This window comes from Callospermophilus lateralis, chromosome 6, assembly GCF_048772815.1.
Source record: "Callospermophilus lateralis isolate mCalLat2 chromosome 6, mCalLat2.hap1, whole genome shotgun sequence".
In the NCBI taxonomy this organism is placed as follows: domain Eukaryota; kingdom Metazoa; phylum Chordata; class Mammalia; order Rodentia; family Sciuridae; genus Callospermophilus; species Callospermophilus lateralis.
This window is the reverse complement of record NC_135310.1, coordinates 161,838,866-161,852,094: the sequence shown is the minus strand read 5'-3', so window position 1 is coordinate 161,852,094 and position 13,229 is coordinate 161,838,866. Positions and strand designations below refer to the sequence as shown.

Below are 13,229 nucleotides of genomic sequence, written 5' to 3'. Positions count from 1 at the left end.
TTGTAATATTATAACATGTATTAGTGTCAGGTAATGATCACTAGTACATTTGCTCTTATATATGAGAGAGTTCTTGGCTAATTTTATATACATTTAAATTTCCAGGAGAATTTTAGAAGTTTTTGTTTTGATTTCTTCTTTAACAAAAAGTAAATCATGGTAAAATTTTGACCAGTTATTATTATAGGTTAAATTAGGGAAAATGGTCATTTTTATCACAGTTTTCTTTGTAAATATGTTGAATATTTGAGACTTTTATGTGCTTTTTCTGTATTTTTATTTTCTCAAATACTGCATATTCCTTTTTAAAATATACTTGCATATGAAATGCAATATTCATGTGACATCAGCATAAAACATACATGATATTTTATACTATTTGTCAAACTGGATATAATACATCAACAAAAATTCTAGCTTCTAGAATTTACTATTTATAAAATTTAATAATTGTTTCTTCCTCTTTAACCATGCCCCTTTGTTTCAACTCTGGAGGAATATGGCTGTATTCTCATATGTATAGTCGCTGTAATTTTAGTCTCTGTATCTTGTGTGGGTGTATCATATACATTTAATTACAAAACAGTTTCTACAAATGGATAATAAAAGCTTAAATTTTTATTTTCCTTTTTTGTGAATGCATTTATTCCACATATTCATCAATACTATTTAATTCATCTATATGATGTGATTTTATTCAATGTTACCTAATTTCTAAAGATTTTGAGTTTTAATGATTATTGAACAATTAGATATATCCTTTTTAAAGTGTCTCTTCAAGAATTTATTCTGCTCTTCTTTTGCAATGTTTTATTTTTTCTTTCTTCTTATAAGTTTTGATTATATGTGAGAAAATTAGTTTTTTGTTTACCTTGTCAGTTTTGCACCTTTTAATGTAATCATTTGATGAATAGATTTTTATATTAATATTTTGTAATTTATAAGTTTAAACATATTATATTGTATAATTTTGAAAACAAAAAACTATTTTTTTTTTCTTTTGTGATATTAGAGATTCAACCAAAGTGTCCTGTTGCTGAGCATATCCTCAGCTCTCTTTTAAATTTTATTTCCAGATGGGGTTTGCTCAATTCTTTCTGTTGGCCTTAAATTTTGAATTTCATGCCTTAGACTCCAGAATAGAAGATATTTCAGGTGTGAAACTCTATATGCACCCTATCTTATGTATGTAAACTGTTGAGCTTTGTACTTTCTTAAATATTTCAGTATTATTTATTAATAACTTATATTCAGCATTTAATGTGTCAAAATAAGTTGTTATGTTTTATGAGTGAAGGGATAAAATAGCATTTTATTATCACACTGTTTTTTCAATATTCTAGCATTTTTCCTCTTCCTGCACTGTAATCTTCATTATGTATTACTGCCTAAATAACAAAAGACTTACCAAGAGTTTTATTGTTGTTGTTGTTTTCTGTAATTCCACCAATTATTTTATTATGAGGTCTACCCTGATTGATTTAACTTCATAACATCAATCATGTGGCATCATGGTGTTTTGGTCAGCAGTGAACTTTATGTACAACAGTGGATATAGCAAATATCTTAGCCATGCACTCGTCTATACCATATAGATTCTTGTCATTACACTCAGAGAATTGAAAAATTGCAGAATATTCTTTGGATAAATTTTTCAGAGTGAATTTCCATCAAGTGAGAAATAATTATATATGCATATATTTGCAATTATGTATTATATAATTGACATAATTTTTATTTGTTGAATTTTCAAATTTGCTAGTGCTTTTTTAATTGTATCTGCTGTTTTTGAAAATTTGTACTGAAGATTGAACCCAGGGGGTGCTTAACCATGAAGCCACATCCTCAGTCTTTTTTTTTTTTTTAATATATTTAGAGACAGAGTCTTGCTGAGTTTCTAAGTGCCTCAATAAGTTGCTCAATACAATATATATAATGACAATATTATATGTAATATTGTCTTAGAATTTATGATCCTTTTTCCTTATCCTCCTCAGTCACTGGAACTACAGTTGTCCATCACTAGACCTGGCCCATTTGCTTTTTAAAAGCACCAACATTGATATTGGTAACTCTCTCTGTGTTACATTAATCTTCAATAGCTTCTAATTTTGCTCTTTTGCTTAATATTTTCTTTACTTTTAGTTTATAAAATTTACTTTTCATTGGGATGGATGACTTGATAATAAATTCTTAATCATTTTATGGCTTACTAATTTTTTTCTGTATGTTTTATTTTCAACCTCAGGTTTAGATGAATTCCAATTATTGCAGCTGTGTGAAGGTCTAAGTGAAAGATAATAACCTGTACGCATATTTTTAAAGTAATGAAACCACTACTTAACTCAATTTTTTGACTGCACTATATACACCTGAAGGATATAAAATCAGCATACTACATTGACACAGCCACATTAAAGTTTATAGAGCACAATTCACAATAGCTAAGCTATAAAACCAACCATTGAATAATGAATGAGTTCATTCAATGATGACAGGATAAAAAACTGTTGCTTATGTATACAATAAACTATTAATCAGCCATAACAAAGAACTACTTTATAATATTTGCTAGGAAATAGATGAATCTGGAGATTTTATGCTAAAAAAAGCAAACCATTTCTTTAAAACCAAAGGTTGAAAGTTATTGCTGATACGTAAAATCTAAAGCTCATAAAATGAGGAAGGGTAAGAAAAGAAGATCAGTAGATTGCACAATGGTAAAAAAAAAATAATAAATGAATAAATAAATAAATAAATAATAAATAAAAGGGAAGGGATAAAAATATTAAAGATATATATATATATATCTGAGTGAATCCTACCATCATAGCCACCAACAAGAACAGGATTTTAATTAGGATAAGATATATTCCATGCATGCTTTATACCATAAAAATTGATTTTACTATCAGGTAGAACCAATAAAATAAAAATAAAAAAATTATTTGTTTGAAGAGCTAAGTTGTATATTCTATTATAAAGATCATACAATATATACATCAATCAAAGTTTATATATATATATATATATATATATATATATATTTCTCACATATATATATCACATATTTTGTATGTGAAAAAATGTTAAAATTATAAAAAGGAAAATCCAAACAGGATTTTTGTTGCTATTTTGTATATTAATAACATATACAAATACCATAAAATGTTTGAACTTAAATTCACTATTAAATAGTTCCATTAAGTGGTCTGTCTACCTTGTTACATTTCAAAATTTTTTCTTATACCATTGGTATTGAAATTATTAGAGATCTTACTGCATATTAAGAACAGTCAGCTTTATCAGAGAAATAACAAATAAGATTTTACACTTTAGTAAATGTCTGATTAGTGGTTGTACAATTAGAATTTGAGGATTCCCTTTCTTAATTACCATAATTTTCTTATCTGAACAGTATGTATAATTTACATCATGATATAAAAATTATAAAATATATATTTCTGTGGTAATGCCTGAGTTTTATGTTGTGTTTCATTAATGTGGAGTATATATACTTTTTGAACTTAAATCACTTTTTCTGCAGAAGTAGATAATGGTATCTTTGTGTTCCTAAACACCACCTACATGATAGTCTACTAACTCTCATTTCAACTTCAATGACATTACAGACTGTGCAAATGTTCATGTGGTCAATGTGTTTATTTATTTCCCTATTCTTATTTCAGGTACTGTTAACATTCAGGGATATAGCCATTGATTTTACTGAAGAGGAGTGGGAATGCCTTCAACCTGCTCAGAAAAACTTATATAAAGATGTGATGTTAGAGAACTATAGAAACTTTGCCTTCCTGGGTAAGTTTAATTTCCTTTTAAATATTTTAATTACTAATTATTATTTAATTTACTTCTGTTGTGTCTTCTGGGAACTTCTCTGTAAGAATGAGTTTCAGATTTGTGTTTCAAAGAAAAAGGGCATTTTTCATACAGATATTTTACTCTTTAATATATATTATTTTATTCTTTAATCTCTCTCTTTCTTGGTGTGTTATACATCCTTCACTTTAGATAAGTAGTACCTAACATAATTTGGTGATGTAAACTATTGTAGCCTAGACATAGCAGGGGACACAGTTGAGATGTTCAAATGGAGAAAACCAAACTAAAAAATGTTGACAGAGTAGTTATTCAGCAGAAAAAATTTTCAGAAGATTATGTTTATTTCTTTTTATTGTAATCATTGAACACATACTGCCCTATATTTATTACATTTTCAAATTCTTTGTAGTCCTCTGTTTTCTTCTTTAGTAATGTCCCAGTTTATTCATATTAACCACCAAAACTTACCTTTTGTTGTGAGGGCCAGCATGGTCTCTTACAAATCTTCTTGTGAGGAAACCTGTAAAGAAGCAAACAGAAGAGAGAGACACACACACATTGAAAAGAAAAAAAAGAAAAAACTGGCCACTCCTCTTCTTGGCTGCACATAGTATACCCCCAAATCACATAGCTTCTGTTACCATTCATACATTGTCACCCAGCCTTATTTTAACCCAAGTGCTAGCTAACCAAGATAAGGTACAGTTAATACAAACATAGAGCCCCTTCTCCCTAAGGACATTACCACAGAAACTAGATAGTGCACCTGTAGAGTTGTCTTAATACCTTCAGGGAGAAACTGCTGGGCATTAACATTGTGGGATTCAGGGTGCCAGTTACCATCACCCTGTCTATTTCCAAGGTAAAAATACCGACAGCCCACCTCCTTTTTTAAGGCCTTTTGAATAAATAATATTACTTATCTCCTTAATGCTGGTGGGGGCAAATTTGGGCAGGCATAAACAACAGCAAGTGCCAACATTAGTAAACATTCACCTATGAATATTTTTTGACCCAGATGAAATTGAGTAAGCATGAAGTTAGCCATTCCAACAAGTCTAAACATCCATCATCTTGTTGGACCTTACTAATGATATATTTAAGTTAATCTAACTCTTTTGAAATAAAATTACTATTATCACTTAAATTGAAGGAACACATTTTATTAAACTTCTGATATCTTTTATGATGTAGCAATAACAGACAATCAATTGCAGCATGATTGTCAAGTATGACTTGACAATGTTTTTGTTCTTCATGAAGCATTTAAACAGCCATGGAGGCATGACTAATACTTTTTATGGTAGCATAGGCAAGTTTCATAGTAGTTTTGTAAGCCCGTTGAGCTAATCCAGGGGAACCCATTAAGGAGAATGTCAAAGCAACAAATTTTGCCTTAGAAGATTCACTGAAGAATCAGAGTTTTTATCAAGAGGAATAGACATTTTATGAATAAATTGTGCAGGATGGTGACCTATTAAATTCTTTGTGGATGGTAAGGACACAGTTATTCTGCTAAGACATCAATGAATACCATGAGACATTTTTGCAGGTATGTAACAATTTTATCCAAGTGAGTCAAGATATTGTAATGGGTTCTAGAAGTCCAGGATCTGACAGTACTGAATTTCCCACAGCTGGTGTACAAAAACGGAGCAACATTGTTACTAAGACCAAAGCATTTACAGAGTTTTGTGTGAGTTTACCAATCAAAGCAGTAAGAAAGTTATCTAGAGCACATTCTAACCTCATTTTAGCCAACACCTGTTGAGCTGAGGTTGTTAATGGTTTTATATCACCCCAAGTAACTGAAATTATAGTATCTTGGGTTCCTCTTTTAACATTTCTTTTCTTTTGAGGAGAATGATTATTCTCTTGTTTGGAGGGACTCTTCTCTTCCAGGGTTAAATGAAACTTATTAATCAGCTTGTGAAGTCCCTGATGTACATTTATAATTGCTATATTTCATACGTCAAGCTAGAGTCCAAACAGGAGATGTTGGCATAGTGTAGCAGTCTATGCTTTTCCCCATGTGATCAAAGGCATAGGATCATGTCATGCTGGGTCAGGTGGAGTCTTATATATTACCTAATTTTTTTGGTAATGGATGTTTGTGAATAAAATGTCTATTCACTGAAGATGACCAATTTTGAGTATTTAACTTTATGTTGTATATTGAGCACATTAACTGTAAATAAAACAATATTTAATGCATATTAATATGAGAGAGGCTAGATCTTTGTTTGTTTCTGTTTTAAAAGGCAAGTATTAGGATACAATTTGCTCACTCAACAAAAGCTTGTCCAAAAGGATTATAAGAAATTTCTTGATTTAAAACTGTGTCTTATTGATTAAAAATTGTGCAAAAGGATGAGATGTAAAGGGAGGGGCATTATCCACCTTTAAACAAATAGGGCCTCTAGGAGCAGATTATGCTTGGTTTCTTTCCATGCTCTCTGCTGGAACAGACTTGGCAGTTTCTTTCTTTAGATTCAATTCTGTTAGTAAATTTTTTTCTTTTGTTTTGTGTTTTGCAATATTGCATTGATAATCATAAATATTTTGAAGTGAAAAATTCATTATACTTCTACTTTGTAAGTTGTTTTCTATATTTCTTATTATTTTCTATTTTGATTAATGATTTAATTTCTGGATCATTGCTTTTTATTGTGGCATGCTTAGATTCTTTATATATATATATATATATATATATATATATATATATATATATATATATACCACTTCTCTTTATATATCCTTTGGGTTTTTAATTTTTACACTATTTCACAAGTTGCTTAGACTTGTCTTAAACTTGGTTCTGCTTGATAAGCCTCTCCCATATTGGTAGAATTTCAGCTTTCACACTAGGAATGCTCCTCTCATTTTTTCCTAAAGAATTATTCACATACACAATTTGTGCTTATTTATATTAATATTTTTGATCTCAATTTCACTGTCTAAACTTTCTTTAAATAGTTATTTAGTGTTCTTTTTAAATTTTTTTTTTTACTTTTCGGTGGACACAACATCTTTATTTTATTTTATATGGTGCTGAGGATCGAACCCAGTGCCCCGCGCATGCCAGGCAAGCGCGCTACCTCTTGAGCCACATCCCCAGCCCCATTATTTAGACTTCTTTGAGTAATTCATAACTGCCAGTATCCTAATTTTCAGTTCTTAATTTTTTTTTTCTTTTTTGTCACTTGGATTAAGCCATGCTTCTCTTTGTTTATATTTGCTGTATTATTTTTATTTGTTCATTAAAAGAGCCAACCATAGATTATATAGCCCATTATGGGAAAAAAGTATAAAAAACTTTTAAATAAATAAAAATAGGCAAGAACAGTGCTACATCCTTCTAATATTTGCTAATTGGGAGGCCATGCAAAAGTACTTTATGTTTGAGAGAAGTCATAGAAATTTAGAAACAGCATGACTCAAACAATTTTAAAGAGACTTGTGTTGTAGTTCAGTGATATAGAATTGGGGGGGTTAATCTCAAGCACTACACATGAAGAATTAAAAGTTGAATGACCTAAAGACCCAGAAATGCCAGTGCTAAATATGTATCCATAAACAATTAAATCAGAAAATTGAAGAGATACCTCTGCTTTTGTGTTTAGTGCACATATTGTTTTCAGTTTGAAGCTAGGGACTCAATGTAGGTGCCCATCAAAGATCAAATGAGTAAAAATATTGAACTTATATACTATTATTATTCAATTTTAAAAATATTTTATCTTTTAAAATGTTATAAGAAATATATGCAGGACTTTGCATTAAGTGAAATGTGGTAGGCAGAGATTAAGTTGCAGGAGCATTTGATTCACATGTGGAAGTCTGGAAATCAGAAATTTAGTGAGTAAAATTTTGCTCACCAGGTACTGTGTTTTGTGTAGGGTTGATATTATAGTCAAAGTCTCATTTTTTTTTTTAAATTTTATTGCACATAAGAGGTTCAAGAGTTTTTACCACATGGTGAGTGTATTATGTTCTTTATAAATACTATTAGAAGGAATACAATACCTTGTAAGAACAAAACTGATAATTATATGAAAAAATGATTATGTTAATTCATTATTTTTTTTTGTGCATTAAATCATTCTGTTTAGTCATTTTACCTTGTACATATAGTAGAAAATACATGATATATTTAGGAAATAAACAAAGGTGTATTTGTCAATGAAAGAAATCATCATATCACACAAATTTAGAAATATAAAAATCAATTTATTATACTTGATTGTTATGTGTTGACTTCATCCAAGTATTATGGCCATAGGCTATGCAAGGTTTTTATAGTCTTTTTAAATGTTTTTATGGAAAATTTTATAGACATATATGTGTATATTTCTTAGTAAATTTTTTGTTCATATTTCTTTTTAAGAGTCCATAGCCTCTTTACCCTTGTTGAATATTTGTGGTATTATCACTTAAAATATACTAGTTATTTTCATGTCTGTATGTCATGGTAGACCAAAACCAGTTTTTGGACACTCTTTGAAAAAGCCACAAATGTTTGTATATGTTTTACATTTCTCTTATTCTACTGAGAGTGAAGGTAGCTGGTAGATATTTTCTATATACACAATACTATCTTATGGAGGACAAAAGGCTGTGGATGATAAAAGTAACATACTTACTTTCTCTTTATTATATTACTTTTCTTAATGATGTACTCATGTTGGATACTGTGGTCTCTACAAGAATTGGGGTAATATTCTCAAGATAATTTTGTCTATACATTTTTATTAAACTGATATATTTTTTTCTTTATGATGATTTGGACTTACTCCTGATGTACTTATTTTATCTTAATTTCATGTTATGTATGCAAAATATATTTATCCCTGTCTAATAGATATTTTTTTTATTTTTGTTTATTTCAGCCATGACTCTTCATGATACCCAAGAATATTCATCAGAAAAGGGCATAAAACATATATTTCACAAAGTGATAAGTGGGAAATATAAAAGTTGTGATCTTGACTATTTACAACAAAAGAAAATATGGAAAACTACAAATGAGAGTGAACACCAGAAATCATATAAAAAATCAGGCCTTGTTCACCACCAGAGAATTCACACTGGAGAAAAGCCCTACAAATGCAAAGAATGTGGCAAAGCTTTTAGTCTAAAAACAGACCTTATTCGCCACAGTAGAACTCACACTGGAGAGAAGCCCTACAAATGCAAAGAATGTGGCAAAGCTTTCAGTCAAAAATCACACCTTATTCGCCACAGCAGAACTCACACTGGAGAGAAGCCCTACAAATGTAAAGAATGTGGCAAAGCTTTCAGTCTAAAATCACACCTTATTGGCCACAGCAGAACTCACACTGGTGAGAAGCCCTACAAATGTAAAGAATGTGGCAAAGCTTTTGGTCAAAAAACAGACCTTTTTAGGCACAGAAGAACTCACACTGGAGAGAAGCCCTACAAATGTAAAGATTGCAGCAAAGCTTTCAGTCTAAAATCACACCTTCTTCGCCACAGCAGAACTCATACTGGAGAGAAGCCCTACAAATGTAAAGAATGTGGCAAAGCTTTCAGTCAAAAAGTAGGCCTTATTTGCCACAAGAGAACTCACACTGGGGAGAAACCCTACAAATGTAAAGAATGTGGCAAAGCTTTCAGTGTAAAGTCACCCCTTATTTGCCACAGCAGAACACACACTGGAGAGAAGCCCTACAAATGTAAAGAATGTGACAAAGCTTTCAGTCAAAAAGTAGGCCTTATTTACCACAGGAGAACTCACACTGGGGAGAAGCCCTACAAATGTAAAGAATGTGGCAAAGCTTTCATTCTAAAATCACTCCTTATTTGCCACAGCAGAACACACACTGGAGAGAAGCCCTACAAATGTAAAGATTGTGGCAAAACTTTCAGTCATAAAGTAGGCCTTATTTGCCACAGTAGAACTCACACTGGAGAGAAGCCCTACAAATGTAAAGAAAATGGCAAAGCTTTCAGTCAAAACTACACACTTGCTTAGGGTGCCCATCATTCATTGTTAAAAAAATCTTTAGCTATATAAAATTTTAATACTCTATGTCACATTGTGATTTAATAGAATTTTAATAAAATATACATTAATAATGCTGCAGTCTTTTATTGAATCTTATATCAGTTTATGAAATAAACATGCTATATGTGATTTCCTCAATTCTAAGTGTCTTGTGTTTTAAGAAACTGTATGGACAATGCAAATTAAAGTTAACATACTAATATGAATAGCAGAAGCACAACGAAAAAGATGAAAATAAAGATTTGGGAGATTCCATCTTTATAGGTGTAATTTCCTCAACATCTTTTCAATGTACCTGACCCAGTATTGATACCAAAATTAATGAGCAACCTCTTCTCATGCTGAGTGTGCAAGAGGCTTTTATATAAAATGAAAACAATTGCAAATGTGTCAGAGATGCGTTTTACACCATTAGTTGAAAATAAAATTGATTGATCAGTATCTCACTGTGTTTGACCCCAGCAAATACCTTCTCAGTGTGCAAAAAAAAAATGGGTTAAAAAAAAATCTACGTTAAAGAATAACAACTATTTTTTTTTTCATAAGGAAACTGTCAATGTCATTTTGAAACAACATGACACTAAATTTTCCCCTATCACATAAAGGAAAGCAACAATTCTGGTAAACTTCTTCATTTTATTTTTTGAATATGCCAAGTATTCTTTGGCAAACTGCCACATATATTGTTTTAATTTCACAGGTGTAAATTATATCTGGTTTTTGTCTAAATTGCTACTTATTTAATACAAATTTGTTGAGAAAATAATTCTGCATTAGCTGATTAGTGAAATGTAGTGAGGAATGGAAGTCATTGAAAGCTCTATGATTTGCAATCCCAGAATGGTGGGAGGAAGCTGTATATAATCATGAGAAACATTGAGTACTATTAGTATGTTCCAGATATTTATTTTTCTTAATATCCACTTTTCACATAAAGTAGTGCTTTTAAATGGAGCTGACTATTAAATATCATAGGAAAGGCCATCAGAGCAATCAGAAGAAGAAATTTTTAAAAAGCAATCAAATCATAAACATCTGGTTGAAAGGAGAAGTGGCCAACTGTTGGAATTTAGCTTTTGACTTTACTAAATGTCGTCTTATCTTTCTTTTGATGATGACTAAGAGGAAGGTACTTCCATTAAGAGCATAACGAGAACAATATATGGCAATTTGTTTTTCTAAAACATATATAAAATTGACTTGCTAACTCAAAATAGAATCTAATTAGTATATTATGATATGGTCAAAAAAAAGGATAACTACTTAACATGAAGATTGGCCTTTTCAAGAAAAGAATATTAGGGTGAAAACCAATTTGGAAAGTTAGTATTGAATATTTTATATCAAAGAAAAGGCAGGAATATTTAAAATATTTTTGATTATTAGATGTGTGTAAAAAATCAAAAGGCAGTGTTCAGGCCTGATGTGGTGGTACATACCTGTAAGTTCAAAAATCATAGAGGCTGAGGCAGAAGAATCACAACTTCAAGGCCAGCCTCAGTAACTAAGTGAGACCAGGTATCAAAATGAATATTAAAGAATTGTGAATATATATGAGTGATAAAGCACCCCTGGTTTCAATCCCCAGTACCATATAAAACAGTAGTTTCCAAAATTTAGACCCAAATCAGCAGCCTCCACTCTATCTGCAACTATGTAAAGTTTTAAAAGGAAACTAAATTTAGCCATACCTACTACTAGTTGTCTAATAATGACCATAATCTTGAAATATGTACATAGAAGACCCTTCACAATGTATTAGGTGTTCCCATTATTTTTTTTCCAATTGCAATGGGAGAAAAAGCAATTTAGCTTCTGGGGCCACTTTTTTCTCTTCAGGCCTAATGAATCAAATATTAATAGGCTTTAGTGTTTAATTGATTATCATTTATGTAATCATAATGATATGTGACCTGTGATTTCCTGCTTAATCTACATGGGACACTTTATTATTTCTGAGTATCAGCATCTGTAGAGACCACCACACCTCACTCTATTTTTTAATAGTTCAAGTCTCTGTGTTCATGCTTCATCAGTTACTTATTCTCTTTTAAAAATAATTATGTGTTGCATTCTTTGTCTACAGAAAATTTATGAAGGTTAAAAACCAGTAAGCATTTTCACAAATTTGACTTTAAAATAGTTTTCATCGCAAAACGCACACCAGAAGTAAGAATGATTTCTTTCTCTAATTTATTAGCCTTTCTGACATCCAATATCAGAACATGAATGCTGCTCATGGAGGGATGTTCTTACCACCAAGAACAATCAGTACCACTTTCTTATATCTCATTAAATGTTACAAAAAGTGCACATTTTACTGTGTTTCATATGCAGAACTTGACTTAATTATTTGTGTTTAGTGGGTTTTTACTTTCTTTTTCATCACTTTGTTTTTCCTGTATTTTCTAATATTCATTTTTTTTGTGGTGAGAAAAATAGATCACTAGAATCTTCTAACTTTTGCTACATTCAATCACTTGACTACTTACTAGCTAATATTACTATTAAAGCATCATTTTAAATGTAGGACTGAGTTATGCTAACACAACTATTTTCAAGGTCTACTACAGAATCAGCAGAACTTTATTGAGCTCTGTAGTTAGAGCCACTGTTTCTGTCCACAAATTCTGTTCCCTTTGTTTTATTTTTCTTCTGTATTGAGTAACTCTCTTTGAAATGAGGCATAGAAAATTGCTTTTTCGAATTTTATCATTTATGAAAATCTATTTTTATTTATCATTGAAGGACAGTCTGCTTCAGTTTAGAATACCAGGTTGAATACTATTTTTCCTTTAAATGTTGAAGTTATTCTGTATGTATCATCTATAAACCATCATTAATGATAAATACTTGGGTTCTATTCTTGTTTAATTGAAGCTGACCATAGTTTTTCTTTTCAGGATATTCTCTTTGTTTTAAGCATAACTACTTGAGAAATTCTGTAGATATATTTAGCATATTAAAATTTTATTTTCTTTTCAGTATATACATGTAGGAAACTGGATAAAATATGGAAAATAATATGTCTGTTTTTAAGACACCAAAAACAGGCATAGCAGGTGAGTGAAACCATAAGCAATAAATGCAGACTGGTAAGGTGAACTATAACTTTATTTTAAAAATTGTTTTTAATAACTGCAGTTTGATAAACAGCTGTTAAAAATTATGGGTAAAAGGGAAGTACGAATAATGAAAGTATACCACTGTGAGAAAAACTTGAGGTCTGGCAGCTGAGAGCAGACTGTGGGGGAAACTTCATGTCATAATAGGAAAGAACTCCCCACATTCCCTTCACCCTCTCACTCACTTAATCTCACCAGAAACCACCAAGACACCCAGAATAAAAGTTTCAAGTTCA

General features: G+C 30.7%; 1 protein-coding gene across 1 annotated transcript in view; it reads left to right on the top strand.

Annotated features, from left to right (window-relative positions):
- The window catches only part of LOC143401644 (uncharacterized), a 742,139-nt gene that overhangs the window by 67,605 nt on the left and 661,305 nt on the right, over positions 1-13,229 (top strand). Inside the window, exon 5 of the mRNA XM_076859301.2 lies at positions 8,901-9,728. Within this exon, the coding sequence (XP_076715416.2) occupies positions 8,901-9,728 (828 nt within the window). The remainder of the gene's footprint in view (positions 1-8,900; positions 9,729-13,229) is intronic.